At 36.5% G+C, this 24,908-nt stretch overlaps 1 protein-coding gene across 3 annotated transcripts in view; it reads left to right on the top strand.

The window, feature by feature from the left end:
- The first annotated feature begins 13,897 nt into the window (after nt 1–13,897).
- The window catches only part of TTC21B (tetratricopeptide repeat domain 21B), a 65,092-nt gene continuing 54,081 nt past the window's right edge, over nt 13,898–24,908 (top strand). The window contains exons 1-6 of one of the 3 annotated variants that reach the window (XM_074337306.1): nt 13,906–14,032; nt 15,680–15,874; nt 16,994–17,123; nt 17,214–17,324; nt 20,883–21,049; nt 23,326–23,448. In XM_074337306.1, the coding sequence (XP_074193407.1) occupies nt 17,117–17,123; nt 17,214–17,324; nt 20,883–21,049; nt 23,326–23,448 (408 nt within the window). In that variant the 5' untranslated portion in view covers nt 13,906–14,032; nt 15,680–15,874; nt 16,994–17,116. Of the gene's footprint in view, nt 14,033–15,679; nt 15,875–16,993; nt 17,124–17,213; nt 17,325–20,882; nt 21,050–23,325; nt 23,449–24,908 lie in introns of all 3 variants that reach the window. The other 2 variants (XM_019727338.2, XM_019727337.2) reach the window with 2 other exon arrangements.

Genomic DNA, 24,908 nt, shown 5'->3' with positions numbered 1-24,908 from the left:
TCAAGCTCAGAATTCACATAGATCGTGGGAAAGTTACTGGAGTGGCCCAGGCAGTGAAATTGATAGTCTGAAGAAAGTCACCTATATTTATGAGGAAAGAGAAGCTCTCACTTGTCATCAGACTACTACAATCTCAATCATGAAGCCAGAAGGGGAATGTGGCCTTGACGAGAAAAGGAGCAGTCATGCACAATGCTTGTCTCATCCTCTGCAACTTACTGATCTTGTCTCTTCATAACAGCCTGCCCCTAAAAAACATGACAATTAATTCTGACTTATCAGTAGCTGACAAGAATTTCCCATTTCCAACAAACATAGATAAGGATTATAGGAAAATTCCAACAGATTTTTTTATGTCCCACATCCACACCAGTATTCACCTTTTCAAATACAAAGAGAACTGGTAAAATATAATCATATAAATAACCATATTCATTTTTGTATTATCTTGCATAACATTTTTTGTGCCAAACAGTAATTTAATGCTCACGGAATAATGAGTCATGTCAATAAGACATAGGGAAAAGCTTAAAGGGGACTCCCATTGACCAAAACTGGAGCAATTTGTCATCAAAATAAATAATAATGGTAATAGATTGTAAACCATTGAATAAAATAAAAATCCACAAGTATATACTGATATAAATAAATGGAGAATTTAAAAATCTCTTCCTTACAGTTGATTGTCAGCTAACAAGTATAATAGAACTAATGGAGTTAGAAAATCACCATTTGGCTATCATCATAATGACAATTGATGCATGCAAGAATAATCAATGAATACTAAAACTTATAGGTGAACTTGATGAGGAATAGAAAATTTACAAGGCCTCGAAGTACCTCTTCTGTATTAATTTAAAAAAATTTTAAAGGAAGAAAGTTTACAGTGGAGAAACCTAGCAGACACTATCTTTGGAGATAACATCATCAATTATGAGACCAACTATAGTGAAAAAGATACATCACAATTTGGTATCCAGTCAAAATTGCATAATCAGAATTTACACATAAGGAAAGTCAAACTGAGGACATTCTATAAAATAATTGGAAGGAGCTCTTCAAAAATGTTAATGTCATGAAAAACAAAGGTTAAGAAACTGCTGAGGTTGAAGAGCTATGAAAATCTAAACACAATGTGTGATTCTGGATTAGATATGGGACAGGGAAAACAATAGTGATTAGTGGATATTCTTGAAAAAACTGACTAAATTTGAATATAGACTGTTGATTAATTATTAGCATTCTAAAAGTGTTAACTTTCCTAAATTTTTAAGTCTAGTGTGGCTTTTAGATAATTATAGGTAATGTCCTTGTTCTTGAAAAATACACATTAAAGTATTTAGGAGTGAATGGATGATGTCTGCAATTCATTCTCCAACAGGTTCAAAGAAAACATGAATCATGTATGCAAATGTGTGTATGTAAATATAGATAGGTATAGATATAGATGTGTGTGTGCTTGGGGAAGGAACAATTTTTTGTTGCATTATTGAAGTGTATATGTATGTGCGTTCATTCTATCACCTGTTTTTGGTATCCTAGAATTTATGATTTACATCATCAAAATTACATATACTATTTCTAATTACTTCAAAGTATACTCTATTTAACAACTATTTTTGTTTTCTGGAAGTCATTTATCTGAAGAGTCACTTAAATGATTACATTCCTTGACCTTCATTGTAATCCTTGTGCTGCTAAAAATAAGAATATTTTAGGTGAGATCGGTAGCATAGTGGTTAAGACCCCAGCATTTGAAACTCAACAGATCTAAATTGGAGCCTCGTGATCTAAATTCTGGTGATTCTGTCCATACCACAATAGAAGGTGGGTTATTGGCTGTCTGAGCTGAGGCCCACACATTGTGGGTATAAACTAACAACCCCAAACAGAGTTCCAAAGACCAGCACCTCATGACAATATTTTCATACGCCTACAGCTAACCCAAGAAATTAAGAATAATGTCATAAATATTTATAAAGCTGAACATATTCTATTTAAAGAATGTTATTGTAAATGTGTGTCTTTTAGATTATGTTTGAAAGACTAAAATCATTTATATGTTAAAATGCTCTTTTAGAAATTATGGTGAGAATAAATGATAGTAAGTTGTTTGTTTTAATATTTTATTTGGCAAGATTAAAAATTGGCAGCCTTATGTTTGTCTTCCCATTTATATTTTACTGCTTCATGAAATCAAGGGTCTAGGACCCACTAGGATAGACAACTACTCGACATCATAAGTTCGTATGTTTGTGTGTCCAGAAAGTTTAGAATTGGAACTATATAAATCATATTAAAGCAGAAAATATTATGTCCTGTAATTGTATATTCTGTCACAAATGCACTGAAATTTCTTATTATTACATAAGAAAAAAATGTTTCTGAATCACTGTGAATTTATTAAAATGTTCACAATCAAAATCTACTGTTATTTCAATGAGTAAATGTCTTCCTGGCTCATGGAAATATTCCATGAGGTTTTCAATTAACATTGACTTGATCAGTACGGCAACAAAGGCACTCGAGGAGGAAAATAGCCCAGGTAACCAAGTATTGCTGGAAGTTGCAGCACCAAGAAATTCTTAATATCACAAGTGGAAAATGTGCAATGTCAAGTCAGTGCTGGTCAAGTCCTTTATCATCCCCTCAATACACTCATATTTGCAGATAACTCTGCCTTTAGTTCACCAAGAAATACAAGAACATTGTCATACACTTCTTGAACTTCTTTCCTCTCCAATGAAAAATATGTCTTCCTTCTCTTCCCTTCCCTTCTGTTCTCTTCCCTTTCCTTTTCTCCCCTTCCCTTCCTTTCTCTTCTCTTTGCTTTCCTTCCTTTCCTTTCCCCCCTCCATTATTTCCTTTCCCTTTATCCTTCTTTCTCCCTCTTTCTTTTCCTTCATATCTTTCCAGTGATCATTTTCCCCCATTCATTTCTACATACTCTGATATCTTGTTATATGAGTTATTCTCCTCTCTTGTATCTATTCTCTGCCTCTGATCAATCAATCCTTTCTGTCTGGCTTTACACTTTCAAATTTGTTTTTTGAATCTTGGAAAATAACTTTGCTCAATTCTGAGGCATTTTTACATACCGTCCCTTTATCCCATTCCTTTAAAGTAATACCTTCTAAATTAGTATTCTATACTCACCACTTTCACTCTTCATTAAAATTAAATGAAATATAGGTCCTAGTGATATTTATGAGAAAACTTGGCTATGAATAATCTTGTTGACATAGTACTTTGAGTTTTCAAAATGTTATGTTGGCTATTATTCTTTTCAATAACATTAGAGGAAAAGGACTGGAAAACAGAAAAAGTGAATATAGAAACAAAAAACATTACCCATTTGGGACAAAGCTGTACTTACTCTGTTCTGGGTTATAATAAATTACATCTCCTCTTTTTAATGTTTAGTTAGAAGAGCAAGATAGTCACAGAACTATTCAATTGTTAACTGAAGCATTTTTTGCTTGTTTGTTTGTTTTCCAGGAATGCGACCTTTATTTATGAGAGTTTGGAGACAAGAAATTTCTCAAAATAAATTTATAGGAAATAATATTTAAGGGTAAATTCTTCATGAAAACATATTGTTACAGAAAATTTAATTTGCTCACTAAACTATTGATGAGTTCACTATCCTGTGTTAAACTTGCCACAATATCTGTATATTTTGTTGGAACATATTAAGATACTTGTTTTATCTTTCTTTTTCAAGCTATGTGAAATAAATTGTGACTAACAGATTCAAATACCAAGCCAATGCCAAATTTTATTCTTCCAAAGCACCTTCTCTTTAATGCTCTCAAATTTGGTTCTTACTTCCAGCTCTCTACAATTGGCCAAATTTAATAATCTTTATTCAGTCTTTATCATACTTCATGGATTTTTAGAATTTGACGGTGATGATCATCACCACCTCCTTCATTAAACTGCATCTTCTTTGCCTTCCATAAAACTAAATAAACTAGTCTAGGGCTCTTTTTATATTTTAGATTCTTTGCCTTTATGGTTTATTAATTTTGTTCTCTCCTTTTAGATTCATACTGCAGCATCAGCTCTTTTGCTGAGCCTGTGCTGCAATTCCAACTTTCTGTTGGTCATTTATATGTTTGCATATTCAGCTATAACCTTCAACTTAATATGTCCAAAACCTATCTGGTTATATTCTGTCTCTCCCAGCCACCAATAACACTAGCCAGACGTCAACCTGCTTTCCAATATCTCTAATTGTTTGGGTTATCCTTCTAGCTCAGCAAAGGAAATAAGCATAAATTTTAGAGTATATAAAGGAATGGATGAGAAATTATGGGAGAATACAAGTGTGGTTATAACAGGGTAAATTTCAACATGGGGTAGAAGAATCAGAGGGCTAGGGCAGCCCAAACGGCAGAAATATTATAGATAGTGGTCAAAAGCATAGACTCTGAAGCCAGATTGTCTGGATTCAAACATCAGCTACTTACTAGCTGAATGACCTTGAAAAGTTTCTTAACCCCTCTTTGCCTCATTTTTTCATCTGTAAAATGGTAATAATAATTCTTAAGCAAATTAAATGAATTAATACAAGTAAAGCTTTCAGATTAACAGTTCCAAGCATCTAGCAATTACTATGTAAGTGTTTGCCCTGATGATAACAACAAAAGACACATATGGGGATGAGAAACAGGAAGGCATGTTCAGAGCACTCACAAGAGTTCAATATTGCTGAAGTGAAAAGCGAGCATTGACAGTGACTAAGAGACAAGCAGGGGCCAGGTAATGAAGATCCCTAAATGCATGCTGGGACTTTGCCTTTGACCTATGGCAACGAAGAATCATTAAGAGGTTTGTAAAACAAGTGAACGTAGAGTGAAGGTACTAGCTAGGGAAGATTTTTAATTTTAAGTAAAGGCAACGGAAAGTAGGGACATCATTTAAGAAGGTACTTGGATAAACAAGCAAGCAATGATGAGACAGAAGCCCTGACTTCCTTCCGCGTCTCGCTTTCTACCCATAGAAACAAAACCCGTTCTTTAGGATTCAGAGACAGCTTCCTTGTTTCTTATTACTGGAAGATAATTTTGTCTCCTGTGAACGTCTATGGCATTCTGATGTATATGTCCAAATCCGGACACTTTTGAGAGTGCAGGGGGAGACTTAATAATTATGCTAAAACAACAGGCATAAATAAGGTGCTCAGTAGATATTTAGTGAATGAGCCAATCAGTTAATTTTTAGCATTGCTCTAAATTGTTCCTTTAAAGTTGCTTACCCTTCTAAGATATATATATATATATATATATATATATATATATATATATATATATATATATATATATCTCAGAGGGCTGTCATTAAATGTAAAATAATAAAACATCACAAACGTTACAAATAAAACTTGACCTTAGTATGCTATAGTAATATTGAATATATGTATAATAAACATTTAAATGAACATATATTACATCAATAAGAGCACATACGCTTACTCTCTATTACCTATACGAAATAAACTTAGTTTTACTAACCATTGTCATCACAATAAATTTTAATTACCAAAAAAAAAAAGAAAGAAAGAAATGTAGGTATAAGTGTAGGAATAGGTATAGAGAGGTGTACACATATATATTTCATAAGTTGATTTTTAACTCTTTAGAAGTCATGAGTTATATAATACTTCATTCTTTGCTATGGTGGAACTGTTGAGCTTGCCATTTGAAATGTATTCCTCTAAAAGGAATTAGGGCTTCTGAGCCTTGTTTTCTCTTCAACATCACTTGGCTTGGTTCTTTTCTGCATTATTAATGTTCATCTTTCATCAAGGATGGTGAAGAACTGTCTTGTTCAGCAATATTTCTTGAAGTCATAGAAAACACAAATTTCTAAAGGCAAACGGATTGTTCCTTTGATCTTCAGTCATAAGTGCAGCCCTTTGTCCTCCCTTAAGGAAAATGTCTATTGAATTATACTGACTGATAACCTGAAGTGAGTGCAATGCTAGAGCAAATATAGTATGAACTTATAAATATGGTAGGAGGCGGATAACAGGATTTATGGAAAATTGTTAGGTTACCTAGAGATATTTCTTTCAAATAAAAGGAGAGTGAGAAAGAACTCCATTCAAATAAGCAAAGGTTGTCCTATTTGTCATATATTATAATTCGCTAAAATAAAACTCAGGCAGTTAATTACACAAATTTTAGTATGAAACCAGCCAGGTATGTCTTAGGACTTTATGACATTCCACTTTCCCCATGCCAAAACCTAAGTATTTCCATGGCATTCTCTCCGGCTATTCACTAAATGCCCAAATAAATCCAAGGATAACTTCAGTATGGTGGGCTCCAAGTCTCTGGGCCTATTATATAACCTCTCTTACCTTTCAACAATTTTAGAGCAATTTTTTGAAAAGCTCATCTAATTCTAAAAACCTACCAGAGAAATAGCTAAAATTACAATTCCAAGTGTCACCTCAAAATAAATCAGAATCCCCAGAAAGGGACTTGAAAATGCCCATTGAGTTATGCTGAATTAGAATGGGCTAGGAGAAAGCTATAACAATCTCCCCAAAAGAATCACATGATCAGCGAGTCTGGGAAACCCTGGCTTAGTGGTAGGTAACCTGGTTACTTTCAAGGCCTTCAGGAGCTCATCATTGCTTGACTATAGTACTATAGTTATATTTATCGCCTTTGTGATCTCATGCTCTCTAATGATTTTACATAGCATCTATATTCTGAAGATTTCCAAACCTGTATAATCTGTCCAGACTGTTTTCTGAACTCCATGCCCCAATAACTGCCTCCTCAATCTCTCCACTTAAACGTATAACAGATATTTTAAAGTTGTATTCCCACCTGAACTTCTGATTGCCCATTTAATCCTGCTATCCATGACCTACATATGTATATAATTTAAAATAATTATCAAAGACAATTTTCACTATTTTTAAATGGGTTTGAAACTCAATCCCAAAGTTTAGATGTGTGCAAGACATTTCTATTTCTTCTTATTCTTTTAAGTCTAATAAAATCCAAAGCTGAGCATTAGTTCCATTGGATTATCAGGAAATTAATTCTCACTCAGTAGTATAACAGCCTTCCCTCCCAGGACTCAACCGGAATTCAAGAGGGTTACACAGTGTTCAGCAAATGATCCTCCAGTCCATCATGGCCTCTGCTGAAATCCTTGTTTTCTAAGTTAAAGTGGATCCTGGAGGTCAGTGTCCTAGACGCAGCTCTGCTGGGCACACCGTGCAATCTTTTATCTGAGGTTGCACCTCCTTCTGAGTGCACTGACACAGATCGGGGGGTGGATTCCCCAAAATTACAGGACCCTATTAGGTTTTGTCCTGGTCTCCATTTCTGGAAAGTGCTCCTCCCTCTCTTGCCTCAGACGCACTGCTCTGACTCCTCCTCCCCACCAAGAAAACCAGACTCATTTTTTTAATAAACTTAGTATTTTGCAAAAGATCCAAAAGTCTTCTGAAGTGCTATAAAAGAGTATTTCCTGAGATAATGAAAACGTCCTGTAACTATGCTGTCTAATGCAGCAACCACTAGCCACATGTGGATACTGAGCATTTGACATGTAGACAGTGCAACTGCCTAATTTAATCTTTCATTTTAATTAATTGTAATGTAAATTTAAACAGTCCTCTGTAGCTAGTGGCTACCTTATTTGGCAGCTCAGTGCTAAAGTCTTTTGCTTCCACCCACCCAGCTACAAAAATACTAATGACCCAGTGATGTACACAAGTCAAGGAAAACAGAACATATGGAGAGCAAGACAAAACAGCAGCTCAGAAAACTTCTCTGCTGGTGAGTGTACAGGGTGTCCACTGGACTCTTCAACTTTTCTCTATGTTTGAAATTTTTCCAAATAAAAATGTGGGGTAAAATATACATATACTGCCACAAATGAAAGGCCAGTCATAAATAGATTTATGAGCAGGGTGTGAGCCCAAGCTGTTTGAATTCAGACAAGTGGTAGAGCCAATGAGGAGGATCCAGTAAATGAAAAACTAGGAGCTGAATGTGAAGAAAGAAAATCTGGATACGTTGGGGTGAAAAAACAATCTCCTCAACCATCAGAGGGAAACAAGCTGTGCCTCCAGGCATCGCTCTGAACAGGAAAAGTTATCTTCCTGAGGGAGATAGAGTGAGGTACCTTCAAGAGGAGGGAATGCCCTGTGCGTCAGTGTGAAGTGATTCTCTGATTAGTTTATTATCTAATTTCTTATTTTCCCCCCTTCTTTTAGGCAGGATATGTTTATTTTATTTTTTATTAAATTTATTGGGGTAACATTGGTTAATAAAATTATATAGGTTTCAAGTGTACAATTCTATAATACATCATCTGTATATTGCATTGTGTATTCCTCCCATCACCATATATTTGACTCCCTTTACCGTTTGCTACTTTTCCTGTCCCGTCTTTCCCTCTGGTAACCACTAAATTGTTGTCTGTGTCTATGAATTTTTGTTTATTTGTTTGTCTTGTTTCTTTGTTGCTTTTGGTTTTATATCTCACATATGAGTGAAATCATATGGTTCTTGACTTTTTCCATCTGACTGATTTTGCCTTAGCATGACATTCTCAAGATCCCTCCATCATGTCCCAAATGGCAGTATTTCATCTATTGTGGCTGAGTAATATTCCACTGTATATATGTAGTCCCACATCTTCTTCATCCACTCATCTACAGAAGCACACTTTGGTTATTTCCATGTCTTGGTCATGGTGTATAATGCATACACTGCTGGTGGGAATGTAAATTGGTGCAGCCACTATGGAAAACATATGGAGGTTCCTCAAAAAATTAACAATAGAATTACCAAATGGCCCAGTAATCTCTCTTCTGGGTATCTACCCAAAGAATTCAAAAACATATATCTATAAAGATATATGTTCCCCTATGTTCATCTTATAGATGAAGAAATCACACTGGGGGAATAAGAGCCATTTAAGGCAAGCATTTTGGAATGACAACCTGGGAAGTGGCAATTAAATGAAGAGGTGATATACAGTGGCTATTAACACACAGATGCTGAAATGAATTTAGGGAAGGGATTGACAAATGGAAAAGTCAGAGAATGGAAGATGAGTGAGAAAAATTATGTTACATATAACCAAGGACTATCACACTAGAGTGTAGCATCCTGCATAACTTCAAGTTTCCTTGGCATGATATCCCTGTTCCCTCCTTTTTTTTTTTTTTTTTTTTTTTTTTTGCAAACTCAACATTTTACATTAGTATGTATTGCCTCTACGGAGTGTTGGTGACTAGTTGGCTACACTGCCATAAACAAAGTTATCAAGAATCAGACAACTAGAAAGCTAAGGCCTGCTTTTTCTCAACCTTAAGATAAAAATGAGAACAGAGGTCTTGTTATTGCACTTCCAGAAATAATAGAGTATCTAAAAAGATGTGCAGTGTGAATTTATATTGGGTAAGATTTTTCAGATGTGAACGAGGACCAAAGTGAGTAAAATCTAAAATGATGTACGTTCTGCCTTAAAGTCACACAAGGCAGAGGGGGGAGTTATCACTATCCTTTGTTCTTTTTCTATCAACTAGAAAAGATTCTTTAGAGGAGTAGAAGGAAAGGCAGACAGCATCTTATCAAGGTGTTCTATATATCACAGTTATGCACGTTTAATAATTTTTTATTTCAAAATACTAGAATCTTTTGAAATGTATTTTTTTCTGTGTCTTCTATCTCCTACTTTTGCATAGATAAAATGTCAAGACATTGCCAAGGAAACCTAGAAAAAAATAACTCTCCTAGTAAGTCTCTGTCATGATATGTGAGGTAGAAACATTCACATACCTGGTAGTTCAGGTAAGCAAGAAGCAAATTTTCTGTTGTCAGAAGTTCTTAGCTATCAGATATCTGCACTGCTCAGGTATCTTTAAAGAAAAGTGAAGTATCATGCAGTAGTCTAAAAGAAGTCAGTTGTAGAAATTGAGTGGAAGGATTCCCTGGACTATAACCAGTGATATGAATGTATAATCTCTGACCTGGGCAGAGACCACTCGATTCAGTCTCTTGTTTAATTGCACTTCCTAATACAGCTACTAAAGCTGTCACTACTTGTAATTTATTCATTTCCTTTTGTGAATATTTATTCAATGTCTGTCTATCTTTACCAGACTTTAAACTCTATGAGGGAAGGGACAAGAATTTTGTCTTTTGTCATAGGCACTCATTAAATATTTGGTGAATGAAGGAATAAATAAACAGTACATTGTTAGAACTAAGACCACTTCCTCAACTTTCTCCATAGTATCATTTAGCAAAACAAACATGAAAAGCAAGTGACTGACCATTATTGTCTTCTCCCTAACTTAAATGAATAAAATTGTAGAATTTTTAAGGGATGAGTTGTCACGTCCAGCATGACAAGAACAGTGGGAAACGAGAAGGGCGGCACAAGGCTAAGAAAGACAGTGGACAAGAGTAGAGTGCAAGCAGGGCCAATGGACTCAAGTCTCGAGGACTGAGCCCCAGATCGGGCCAACACATGGCTTTTATTAGTTAGGTGTGGAAGTAAAAGAAGTAAAGCTTGTCAATCTCAAGATCTGTGAATCCCATACATTACAAAAGGAAACTGATTTAAGCCAATCACTCTTGCCTGCAGGCAGCGGAACTGTAAGTCTCAGGATAAGTACTTCCCCAAGGGACAAAGCCTTTATACATATGAATAGATGGAGAGCACATCATTGAGCCACTTCCCCAGGTTGTGGGAAGGAATGCAGCCACAGAGGCAGAGGCTCTCATTAGCCGGGGGAAGGTGGGGGCTGTGCCCACCTCTATCGACCCAGTGAGTACCCCAGATGGTCCCCATGCAGCTGTGTCTGGCTTGGGTTGTCCTCCCCATAGGGAATCGTACCCGTCTTTGACTAGCCAGCCATCTTTTTGGGGCCAAACAGGGAGACATAAGATGTAAGCACAAAGGTGAAGCAAAGTCCCTGAAAGGATCCGTCTCACAGACTCTCCTTTCTTTAGGGGCAGGTACGAGGAGACAGACGGGTAGGCTGCTGTGTGGCAACAATGAGTGATGACAATCACCTTATTTTTTTACATCATTAGACACCATGTTTGATATGAGACTCAAAGTATGGTACGTATTTAAATATTTTTTTTATTTTTCAATTACAGCTGACATACAATATTTTATGAGTTTCAGGTATGCAGTGTAGTGATTAGACATTTATATAACTTATGAAATGATCATGCTGATAAATCTAGTACCCACCTGGCACTACACATAGTGGTTGCAACATTATTGACTATATTCTCTATGGTATACTTTACATCCCCATGTCTATTTTATAACTACCAATTTGTACTATATTCCTATATAGTTATATGTACTATATAGTTATATTTATAACTACCAATTTCCCCTTTTTTCATCCACCCCTTAAATACCCCTCCAAACTGGCAACCCACAAAATGTTCTCTGTATCTATGAGTTTGTTTGTTTTTTTCTTTAGATTCCACATATAAATGAAATCAAATGGTATTTGGTTTTTTTTTCTGTCTGACACTCCACTCCGCACAATACCCTCCAGGTTCATCAGTGCTGCCACAGATTGCAAGAACCCATTCCCTTCTATGGTGTGCAATATTCCATGGGGACTAAGCTGTTACCCTCCGCACCATACTATGTGGCCTTAAAGTACTCACCATTTAATAGAGAAAATTAAGCAAACAAACGAACAAGCAAATACACCATAACTATAACATCAAAAATATACAAGTTGTTAAATCTTACAGAGCACTATGAATTTAATGGAAATTATTGGTTATAGAATGCCTTTCCTCCGTCAGGAAATTTTCATATCTTTAGGTGTTTAGTTTCTTTAGTAATAAGGAAAATTGGGCTCAGAAAATTACTTCCCTGTGTCACAAAAGTAAGTAGCGTAACAGGAGCTCCAACTCAAGTATGGGAAACCATATTTTCGCCATTATATCATGCAATCTCACATATCCATTCAATTATGGTAATCCTTAAAGGTTTCATAGAGAATGAGATTTGATGTGAACTCTGAAGAAAGAGTAGATTTTCTCAGATGAAGAAAGAGCTCCGAGCCGAGTAGGGGATAGCATTCCTGGAAGAAGGAATGGTTGTCCCATTTGCCTGGAATGAAGGCTCTGTGAAGCGGCATATAGCAGATAAGGCTTGAAAAAACAATGAGGTAAAGGGTCTTAGATGCCAGACTCAAAAGTCTGTAGGCAAAAGTGAGCCAATAGAAATGTTTGAGCTAAGGAATACATCAGTTTGTTGTTGTTGTTGTTGTTGTTTGGGGGGGGCAGGAAGACAGAGTTTTCCTGGCCTGAGATCCAAAAGAAACTTCTCACATCTACGGAACATCAGGTTACAAGGAGTGTCAAACCAAATTTCCAAAGTAGTTTTCATCCAACAATCACTCATGGAGTGCCAGGCTTGGTATATTTTGCTAAATAATTTAACCTTGGGGAAAAATTCAATGAAGGAAATTCTATAAAGGGCTAAATCAATATGGTTTAAGTGTGCAGCCTTCCAATGTTTAGACTTTAAAGATCTCAGAAAGGTAGCTTGATCCTTTCTTCCTTTAACCATGATCCTTAGCTATTTTCTTCCAGATGAACTTTTCACTAGTAACCAAAAACATACAGTTCAAGGTTATATACTTTGACAAGCACCTTAGCTTGTGGTATTTTCTGTTGCACACCAAATGCAGATGAATCCACTGCTTTGAGAATCAGACCAGCAGGTATTTCCAGTTGTCCATCACCACAAGTCTTTAGATTGCCTATGACTGTTGGAAACAAACAAAAAATCCTCATGAAAATAATGTGTGTCTTTGAGTGGAATGCTCTTTAATGGGAAGCCAATGAGAAATATTGTCTTGCCTTGAAGACTAGGAGAGTAGCCAACACTTCCCTCAAGATTGTCATTCCTGAGCCTACCTGCTATTGAAGTTAATGTTCTTTGATTGCTCAACAAATTTAAAGTCTGATTAAGGCAACTACGAACACATCAACTAAAATAATATAATTAACACTAGGATCAATATTTGGACTCCATATAAAAGATTGTACAAAAGTCATTTACACCTCAAATCTTAACTGATGTTTAAAAAATATCTTTAAGCAGAAGTAGGAAATCTTTTAATCCATTATATTTCAATTTAATTCTCTGAACAACTTAAGAAATCTGTGAGCAGCTGATAGAGATGCCTCAAGGCAACAAAAATTAAAATTCGCCTGGAGATTAATTTTGTCAGCTTAAAATCAGCAATATCATATTTTTTAAAAAAACGAAAAAAACGTGTCCCTCTCATTATCAGGGGTATAAAAAATGGGGGGGGGGGAGTAATTTAATGTGCATTTTAACAACAAACACTGGATTGCAGCAATGCCTGCAAAGATGAGCCCAAGAAGAGCATCCCCTCCCCTTCTTCAAAGAACCTGTGATTTTTCTGCCGCCACCTTGTGGCTATAATACCGATACTACACGTGGAAGTTAAAGGTTTTTCCTTTATGCTGGTCAGGCCTTCAAAATAGCCGCATTGCGGGAATCAGCCTCAACTCAAACGTGTAGAAAATGGTGCCTTTCTTTGTAACCAGAGCTGGGAAACAGATTGCCCGTTTTCCAATTTACTCTTCTATTTCCTTTATGCCTAAGTCCCATAACTTCGGCCCGTCCACCCACTGTCCTCCAAAGGCCGTTTCCCTGGTTGACTTCATCTTCCCCACCGTCGTGGTCGCTCCCCCTTCCACACCCGCAGCCCACCCACCCAGCCTCCGCCGGCCCAGCCCCTTCGGCCGGGCCCCGCCTCCTCCCTGCAATCCCTGCAGGGAGGGCCCGCCCCCTCCCTCCAGCAGCCAATGGCCGCTCGGCTCCTTCTCATCCCGCCCCTCCGCCGCGTCAGGAGCGAGAGTGGGGTTTGGGCCTCCCGGGCGGTCCCTGACCCTTAGTTCCTGCTCTGGGTTGCGGTGGAGGCCCGCGGCCCAGCCCCTGGGAAGATATGGACTCGCAGGGGCTGAAGGTGAGCGGGCGGGTGTCGGACGTGTTTTTGAGGTTGGCGGGCAGCTGGGGGCGGGGGCGTGGGGAGAGCGCCGGCCGACTGCTCCAGGGCATTATTAACCTGTAGTGTCTGGCTCCTGTGGTTCGCTCGGTACCCCAGCCTGGCGGGGCGGCCCCGTAGCCTGCATCACCTGGTCTACCTCCGTGGGCCCTGCTTTGGAACCTTGAGGTCGGGCAACCTTCCCAGCGCGCGGCTTTCCCACTTGCCGTTAGTGTGCTTATCCCACGTAGTTGTGTTTACGTTTACTTTTGTCTGCTGTTGGCTCGGAAAGCTTGCTCAACACATGACACCTACTGCGCCTCCCGGGGGCGACGTTTAGTAACTTACAAGAAAGGAGCGTCAGCTAGTCCGTTGGACAGTAAAAGGAGCATGGAAAAAGGATATGAAAACAATTTAAGACAGGCTTGAAAATGAAGTAGTCTTTGTTTTAGGGTGATGGTCTTAATTTATCACCGACTCACCCATTCATCGCATATTTAATGACAGTCCACTTAAGAAACGATGATCCGAAAACAAATACATAAGACTTGAAAATAAAAGAAGTTTCTTTTTTAGGATGATAGTCTCCATTCATTTGTTCACTGATTCATTCGCTCAGCAGATACTGATGGAGGGCTCACTATGTGTCCACTAGAAGCTGGAGACAGTGATGAGCAGAACGGAACAGTCCCGGCCTTCACTCATTTTATAGTCTAAGGCTGGAGAAAACCTTAATAAAATTAATTCATCAAATATTTACTGAATGCCTTTATGTTTCTGGCACTGTTCTAAGCCCTGAAGATAATAGGCCATGCGATAATAAAATTAAGTAAACCTCTTCCAATCTTGGAGCTTACAGTTGAGTAGGAGTCAGACAGTAAGCAGATAAATAAAATGTGAGCTGTGTTAGATGGTGATGAGTGGGTGGAGGACAGTTTGGCAGTGATAGTTTTGATAGTGTGTCTGAATTTTTACCTATCTTCCTGTGAAACCTTCCCCCACCCCCGTAGATTTTTGCTATCACCTATATTTGTGCTTTGTACTACCACCGAAATGAACTCTTTAATGAAAACCCGTTCATTCTAAAAACTGTTAAGTGACTCCTCATCGCTTAGACTAGAGTGATGTCTCAACTTAACATGAGACATTTCTTGACCCTACCTTCTTCTCCAACTTTGTCATCCAATAATCCCAGCCTTAAGGCTCTAGAACGGAATGGCAAACTTTCTATATAAACGGCCAAATAATACATATTTTAGGCTTTGCGGGCCATAGAGTCTCTGTGACATCTAATCTACCATTGTAGCATGAAAGCAGCCATAGACAATGCTATTAAACACATGAGTGTGGCTTTGTTCCAATAAAACTATTTGTGGATGCTGAAATTTGAATTTCATATAATTTACACATGCTATGAAATATTTTTCTTCTTTTTTTTCTTTCTCAACCTATTTGAAAATGTACAAACTGCTCTTAGCTTGCTGGCCTTACAAAAACAGGTATAGACCAGATATGACCCATGGGTCATGGTTTGCCGATCCCTGCTCTAAAATATGGAATGACTTTTAGTCCTCCCCATCCCACCCCATTCCTGTGTTTCATTGCTGATTTTTATCTGTGTTGTTACAGTTCCTCTGCCTGGCTAACTCCTGTGTCTTCCTCAAGAATCTTGAAAGGGGACTAGGAAGAGTTATATGTGTGTGGAGGTGGAGGTAGGAGTTTGCAAGTCAAGAGTCATTTCTGAAATCCTCCTCAAGGATCTTTCCCTTTACTTCCATCCCACCCACACCTGATCCTCATTCTCCTACATTACCAAAGCAACTTGTAAGCTCTTTTCTTGCATTTACTACATTGTATTTCAGTTTTCTTAGATTCTAGTCTCATTTGAAAACTTAAGCATTTCTGGGGCAGGAGCCACCATGTCTTATTCATTTTCGTATTCACAGTACCTAGCCCAGTGCCTGGTACTAGGCAGTCAGTAAATATTTGTTGGACTGAACAATCTGACTTGAACCAAGGCAGTGGTAATAGGGATGGAGAATGGGAAGTAGGCTAGAGAAACAGAAGAACCCACTGACTGGTTAGATTTAGGGGCTAGGCAAGTGGAATGGGAGGATTCCATGACTTGATGTCTAGTTTGGGCGGCGGGGCAAAGGGAAGGATGAATTTGGAGTTCAGATGAGACGTCTTGGCTGGTCACATGGTTTTGTATTTCATCAGCACATGGGGTTAGGAGGAACTTTTTTTTTCTTTTCTCAGAATAGGAGTTTTACAATATGATGTCTTAATTGAGCCTTATGGAGACCTGTAAATGGCTACCAGCATTTTAGAAATGAGCAAACTGAAGTGCTATAAGATGGACCAGAAATTTGAAACCAGGTCTTTTTGCTTTTAAATTCATGTCCTTTTTATGATAGCTTGCCTATGCCTTTCAAGAGAGTTATATATGCTTAGTGATATTAAATTCTGGACAGAAGTCAAGTAAGATGATATTAAAAGTATCCTTAGTTATGACAAACTAAGAGGTCATTTGCGACCTTAGGGAGGGGCCACTGGAGGAGAACTGCACGTTACTGAGATGTGTCCTGAGGGTCTTGGAGATGGAGTACAGATGACACTTTCAAGAAACATGGCTATAAAGGGGACTAGAGAACAGGAGGGAAGCATAGTAAAAGTTACAGAGACATTGGCCTAATGATTTAGAAAAAAAAAAAGATTGAAATTGTTAGAAAACATTGAGATATTTCAGTAATTTTGTGTTCATTGTGTTCTGCATTCCTTAGTATTAAGTGCTATACTTTAACAATATTTTAAGGAACTTGGAAGAAAAAAATCGCACTATCTAAATTTTAGATTATTCAAGATTTTAGATTAATATCTGCGTCTTAGATATTTCAGAACACCAGAATCCCCTTGTAATGTTTTGTTCTTACTTTCTTTTAGACTTTGATTAATTACTATTGTCAAGAGAGGTATTTCCATCACGTGTTACTTGTTGCCAGTGAAGGAATTAAGAGGTATGGTAATGACCCAGTCTTCAGGTTTTACCATGCCTATGGTACATTAATGGAAGGTATGTGCTAATTATTTAACACGCTACATATTTTTTAAATTCTTGCTTTTCACTAAGAATAATTTTTCACATCATAATTTTGATTTTCAGGTAAAACTCAAGAAGCTCTTCGAGAATTTGAGGCTATTAAAAGGAATCAAGATGTATCACTTTGTTCTCTACTTGCACTGATATACGCCCATAAAATGAGTCCTAATCCAGGTATAGTATTTAAATGCGATGCTTAGGACAATTTTTCCTACTCAGTTTATTTTGATTTTTCTCAATTACCACAGCATTCAATCTGATTATACTGTATTAATATTGTCTGTAGGTACTTTATATATCATATGTGTTTTATCTTCTTGACAAGAGTATAAGTTTATCAAGCACAAAAAATATGTATGTTAATATAAGACACAATATGTATCTTTCATATTCCTTATATCCTATAACAGAAGTTTCATTTGTACATAAGAATTGTTTGAGTTAACGTAAGGTAAATGTATATTAGCAATTGTTAAAGAAAAACCAAAAAAAAAAAAAAAAAAAAAGCCAAAACCGGTGTGTATGTAAATTGCTCTGCAGCAGTCAGCTTGCTTTATAACCTATGTGCAAATAGCTATATACAGTTTCTCTCTTCTAAATCTTAAGCTTCTTGAAGGCCTTTATATTCCCTAAGAGGGCTAACTCTTGGAAGATATTTAATAAATTTTTATCCAGTATTAGGTTGGGAAATGTGACTGCATTATAAAAGGAACTTTATGCATACACCAGCAATTACAATTTTGTGAACTGTCTTAATATATAGTGTATCTTAATGGCTGTAGCAGAAGAATATCAGAATTATAGGTAATAAAGAAGAAATAACATTGTATTTTTCCATATATACCCAGTAACTGCTAATAGAGTTATAAATATAGGTCTTGTTTCAAATAATTTAACCATAGCCAAATGCCCTAGAATGGGTCCTTAAACATCAGAAAATAAATTTTTCTTAAGCAAAGTATTACGTATCCCCTTCAGCCCATGTACACTTGCACAAATCAGTAAAAAGTTGTTTAAAACATTGATATGTTTAGTAAGTAAACAAATCTAACAACTAAATGCTTACTTTCTGTGAAGGACTTATCCAAATATAGTTAGAAAATACGAAAGAATTATAAGAAGTGATCTATAACATCAAGTTTATGATCTAGTTAAGAAAAGAAAATGTGAAAATCAGAGATTAAATTCTAATGTTATTAAAATGATAAGAAATAAAACGAGTCCATAATTGAAAATGTTATGTACAATTGACCCTTGAACAACACCAGTTTGAATTACATGGGTCTACTTATACACGGAGGTTTTTCAGTAAATACAGTACTATAAATTTATTGTGTCTTCCTTGTGATTTTCTTAACATTTTCTTTTCTCTAGCCTACTTCATTGTAAAAATACAGAATGTAGTATATATAACATACAAAGTATGTGTTATTTGACTGTTTATATTATCTGGGAGGCTTCTGGTCAACAATTAGTTATTCGTACCATGTTTCTCAGAAAGTAAGACCTACCCAGAAAATAAAACCGACCCCGAAAATCGCCCCAGTTAAAATCATCAGCCAGATGATTTAGTGCATTATGACGATGTTCCAGAAGAAGATGACATGACTGTATTTGAATAAATGTAGATTGTTGTACATGAAAAAATAAGACATCCCCTGAAAATATGCCCCAATATGTCTTTTGGAGCAAAAATTAATATAAGACCTGGTCTTATTTTTGGGGAAACAGGGTAGTTAAATTTTGGGGGAGTCAAAAGTCATATGCAGATTTACAACCTCATGGTGGGGGGGCACATTGTTTCAAGGTCAACTATACTATTAACCATAGGAGTAGCCTGGAAAGGCTTTGTGAAAGATGGCAATTTAATGTGGTCTTTGAAGGACACATACGATTTCAGTGTAAAGTATATTTGTCAAAGGGGAAATCCATGGGCAGATACGTGGGGTGGTTCAGGATTAGACTGTTCTGGGGATCCTCTTTCTCTCTGCTCCAGCAGGAGTATGCGTAGCTGGAGCAGAGAATCTTCATAGGAGAGCTGTACCAGTAAGTCTTAAAAGAAAAAAAAAATTAGTATAAAATATTTTCTTCCTAGAATCACAGTTTTCATTTAATTAGTTATTCCTAACAGTATTGGTTCTTTTGGGAAATGTGATTTCCACACACTAAAAATATGGAGGCAGAAATATTGCTTAGAGACTCTTCAGTACTGACTCTACTTTCCACCATAGATGATGCTGAGTGGACTTGAGTCCAGGAGGGGCACGGATGTCCATCAGTATTGCCTAGATTGTTCATGCACATTCTGAATACTGATGTAAGCCGCGAATAGAAAGGGGCTATGATGTAGTAAGAACTTGAGCTGAGATCTGGCAAGAGCCAACCCCATACAGATGGTGTCACAGCTAACTTATGACTCAGGAACTTGATAGAAAGCTGGGCAGAAAACTACAATTCCTGCTCCTGCCCTAATGAGTTATTTTCTGACTCTGTCATGATTCTTTAAAAAAAATTTTCTGAAGGTGTTCAAGAAGGTATATGCAAAGGAAGTGGGGGGCAGAGGAGTCTTATTTGCCAAGCAACCTGTAACCTTCCAGGAATGATTTTGTTTCCTAATGTCATGAAGTTGTACCTTGGTAATTCCACATTTAAATTTAAATTTGTATCATCAGTGTTAAAAGGAAGAGTCACAGACCTTTCCTTGGTAGCCATTTCCAGAAAGGTAGAGTCTGTTAGAATCACAGCCCTCAACTTTGACATTTCTTCTTCCTTCCTGCATAATTGATCCACGTTCTGATTTGATCCAGGATTTGGATCTAATTGACATTTGTGTCCTAGGCACATACTCATATATAATAGATTTGATAGAAGTGATTAGTTATTAGAAGTAGAACATCTATTTAAGGGAGCAGTCAGTATTAAACTATATAGGTAACAGTAATTATACTACCTTTCACTGGACTGTGACAGTAGCCTGGCATGTTTCTATATTTTAGAAATGGCTTAGGGAAATTGGTAATTTGAGTAATAGTCCTAGGTTTGCCCCTAATAATTGTATCATTTTAAAACCATTGCTAATTTGTTCAAGTCTTATTATTCTAAAAAATTGCTTGTATAGCCTTTACATCTTGGGAATGACAAACTATTGATCTGTAGTGTGTATTACTGTGGTCATTAACCACGCGGAGCTGTCGAGCACTTGTATTTAGTTTGAGGAACTGACTTTTTAATTTAATCCTCATTTACTTTTAAATTTAAAACAGATAACTTGATTCATTATTAGAGAAGTTATATTTGGAACAAGGAAAAGAATCTCTTTTTCAACTATATATTTTATGAAATCTAAATACAAGTCAAGTATTTCTGAAGAAATTTTAGCATCTAATGAGATGTGGTGTGAGTAAAATACATACCAAATTTTAAAGATTTAGTAAGAAGAAAAGAATGCAAAGCATCTCAACCATTTTCTTATCAATTATGTGTTGAAATAACTTAGCTTTATTGGGCTAAATAGACGGTAATATTAAAATTAAGTTTACTGGCATCTTTTTACCTCTGTAATGTGGCTACTAGAAAATTTTAAATTACGTATGTGGCTTGCATTTTATTTCTATTAGACAGTGCTATTATAGAGAGAGGCACTTAATTCCTTCCTCTGTTACTCATCTGACCTATTATAAATACTCGACCTACAATTTAATTTTTATTTAATATCTTTTTTTTCCCTCCCAGATAGAGAAGCTATTCTGGAATCAGATGCCAAAGTGAAGGAACAACGTAAAGAAGCAGGACCAAAAGCTTTGTACCATGCTGGCTTATTTTTATGGCATATTGGTCGTCACGATAAGGCGAGAGAGTATATTGACAGAATGATCAAAATGTCAAATGGTAGTAAAGAGGTAGCTGTTTTTTCAATTTTGAAATAGTAATGTTAAAGGAAACATTTATATGTTCAATAGTATCTGCTGTTTAATTCTTTGTTATTGCCCACTCTATTCCCACTTTATAAGTAATAGCTTTATTTTAATATTTTATAGAAAATTGTGGTTCTCTAAGGTTACTTATTTTATGCTAGTTATTAACTCTTAAAAAGATACTTCTCTGGCTCCCTTCTTCCCTTCCTCCCCTCCCACTCTCCTTATCGAACTGCTTAGATACAAGGCACCATTATTTGCATTGTTAATAATGCAAAGATGAGGAGTACATAAACTTTACGTTCATGAGCGAATTGTCTAGTAGTGTCATGGAGCATATGCCCAGCGAATGTTATGAGAACATTTACCAATGATGTGAGATAGGTGTGATTAAAATGTGCAAGAAAGTAATAGTTAACATTTATTGCTTGCTTTGTACTAGGCACTATTTTAAGAACTTAAGGAGAGACCACATCTGTTAGTGTTAGGAAAATGAAGGAGACTTTCTTGAAGGAAGTAGCATTTGAGCTGAAACCTGAAAGATACAGTTTCCATAGGCAAAGATTATGGAAAAGGGAAGTAGCTAACTCCCAAGGTGGGAAGTAAGAGATGGGAATGAGTATATCAAGGATATGTGTTGGTTCTGACTACAATGAGAATCTCAAATTTAATGGGAACATGGGGTACATAAATGAAGTGGGTGGAAGAAAAGCTTGGAGAGATGGGTTGGGGCAAATGGAATGATTTGATGGCTAAGTACAAATATTTGTATCTCATTTGGTAGGTATAGAAAGACCATGAAAGGTTTTTAATCATCACAGTGATATTATCAGAGTACATATTCAGAAGATAAATTTAGTAATGGTTTATAGGATGAACTAACATGGGGAGAAACTAGAATGCAGCCCCCCAAAAAAGGTAGTGCTTTCCGGCTGAAGATTTTGAAGGCCTACATTAAATATTGTACAGTGGGTACAAATTTGAGAATTATTAAATACCCACAAGACTTGTCAACTGATTGTAAATAGTGTGGGAAAGATATTAAGGTGTTAACTATCAAGGATGTCTCTCTGAGGTTTTTAAGCCTGGACAATTCAGAGACTGGTTACCATGAATGGAAACTACATTGGGATGAGAAAGTAATCTTAAAGGGAGGTAATGTATTTGGCTGAAGACATGCTATATTTCAGGCTCTGGAGAATAGTGAGATGGGGATTGTAGATGCGCTGTTGGGAAAAGACGAGAAAAGTTTAGAAGAGGTACTGGACTAGAAATAAAGATTGGGAATCATCCACGGAGACAGCAGTTGAAATGGTTTAAATAGGACACTGATCTAGTGAGTCAGGGTAGCATCATTTTAGTAGTAGTGTCTGTCTTTTCAGGTGAACTGCAGGGAGGTAAATAGTTAAATATTTCTAAGTTAATGCAGTAACCTAGAATTTTTTTGATAAAGCAGATTTCACAATTTTTATTTGACAAAAAGAAAATCAACCTGTTTTCATCTTTCTAATCCTATAAACCTTACAGCTCATTGGCTCACTAACATTTCTGAAGGTAAAATTCCATGAATTCTTCACTTTTTAATTTCTGAGCCCATTTATCTTTTCATTTGAAACTAGTCACAGAGATTAAAGGATATCTTTACCAAATTATCTTAACTTTAATATATGTAAACAAGGCCATTCTATTTTTCCATCTTAGTTCATTTAGTCTATTTGCCCAAAAAGAGGTCACGAACTCTTCTCTATGTATTGGATTATGTTTAACTATTAATAATAATTTACTGGCAAAGTCACAGATAAGAATATTGATTACTTAAAAGTAATGGAATATTTGACAAGCTTCTTCATATTGACATTGAGCACAATAACGTGTTTCCCTGAAAATAAGACCTAGCCTGACCATCAGCTCTAATGCATCTTTTGGAGCAAAAATTAATATAAGACCTGCTATTATATTATATTATTATAATTTTTGCTCCAAAAGATGCATTAGAGCTGATGGTCCGGCTCTGTCTTATTTTCGGGGAAACAACGGTAGTAATATTAAAGGCTAACGTTCGTAATAGTCCCCAAGATTCTAGACTGGCAAGGGTTTGAAAGCCATTTTACTGCAGAGTTTTATTGTTTGTAACATTATTTGATAGAGTGGTTTTTGTTACTAATTTTTAAAAAATGACATTAGGTTTGCCTCTTTCATCAATACTTGCTTTTTTCATTTCCCCCAAAATGAAAATATGATTAGAATTTTTCATTTTACAGGGACAGGTTTTGAAAGCATGGCTTGATATTACGAGAGGAAAAGAACCTTATACTAAAAAAGCACTAAGATATTTTGAAGAGGGATTACAAAATGGAAATGACATTTTTGCTCTGATGGGTAAGGTGAGTTGCAGTTAGGATAAATAAATTATGTTTTAAAATTTATTCATAATATAGCTGAAACCCAACAAAACTAAATAGCTCAAAAAAGATAGTAATTTTCATGTTACTTCTGTCAACTCTCAACTGTAGGAGGGACTTGCATTTGTATAGGACAATGAACAGAGAAATGCATTCCGTACCAAATTCTTATTTTAATTGTTTTTGTTGTTGTTATTGGTGTTGGTGGTTCCTATATTATTTTTTTTAACCAAACCTTTATAGTGTGTCTAATATATGTGAGGCATCACTCCAGATACTAGGGATACCCTGAGCAAAATAAAACCTCTTGCTTTTATGGCGCTTATAATCTGGTAGAGACAGACAATAAACACAATAAGGAAGTAAATTACTGTATATAGTATATTAGAAGATGAACAGTGCAATGGAAAAATAAATCGGGGGAAGAGGGAGAAGTGGAGCTGGGGAATTTTAAGTTACATGGTCAGACAAAATTAACAGTTGAGCAAAGATTTATTTATAGGAGGTGAGGGTTAATGCCCTGTGAACACCTGGCGGAAAGCATTACAAATAGAGGAGATAATAAGTTCAAATACCTTAGTGCACGTTCAAAGCATTGCTAGAAAGCCAGGCACTAAAGGGAATGAATGAAGGGAGAGCAGTAGTGAAGACTAAAGGGAATGAAGGCGCTGTGTGGGCAGGTGGGCACAGGGGAAATGAGGAGAGACGGGGATGATTTTATAAAGCCTTTGGCTTTTATTTTGAATCAAGTAGACAGGCAGCCAGTGAAAAGAGCAATAATATGATGGGACTTACATTGTGAAGGAGGAGCAGTTGGCAGAGTCATTAGAAATATAGGTGGGTGCACTCCAGGTGAAGTGCTCGCCTGGCCCATCCTCTGTCCCCAACCCTGATGGACTTCGGGGCCTTTTTACTCACCATTTCCACTGTTTTTAGAGTGTACATAGATTTGATTACTTTCTCATTAAAATAAAAGCTGTACAGACAAAAAAAAAAAAAATCATTGGTGGGTAGAAATGTTTAATTCAGATCCTTACTTTAATCCCATTCATGCTTTCTGAACACCTTACTTTTTTTTTTTACTCAGAAAAAATAAATTACATTCATATGTTAACTTTCTATTAGATAAGCAGTCATTTGAAGGGATAAAAAAGGATTATTAGTGTCTTGGGTATTGTTAATGGCCCCACGTTGCTCCTGTTGATTTTTGCATAGTGAGCTTGTGCAGATATTTGCCACCAGCACAGCGAGTTACTCAGGCTAGAGGAACTGCACATGTAGCTAGTTTTTAAAAAAAAATTTTCTTGATTGTTTCTCCCCTCTATTCCTTAAAAAAAAGCTAGTTGATAATCTTCTAGGGTAAGGCTATTTCAGGCATTAATATAAGCAGCTTAGGAGAGATTTCCCTTTTTCCTCCAATAGTTCAGGTTGGTTTAAATTCT

The sequence above is a fragment of the Rhinolophus sinicus genome, linkage group LG01 (genome assembly GCF_036562045.2).
Source record: "Rhinolophus sinicus isolate RSC01 linkage group LG01, ASM3656204v1, whole genome shotgun sequence".
Taxonomy (NCBI): domain Eukaryota; kingdom Metazoa; phylum Chordata; class Mammalia; order Chiroptera; family Rhinolophidae; genus Rhinolophus; species Rhinolophus sinicus.
This window is presented reverse-complemented; position numbering and strand designations above follow the sequence as displayed.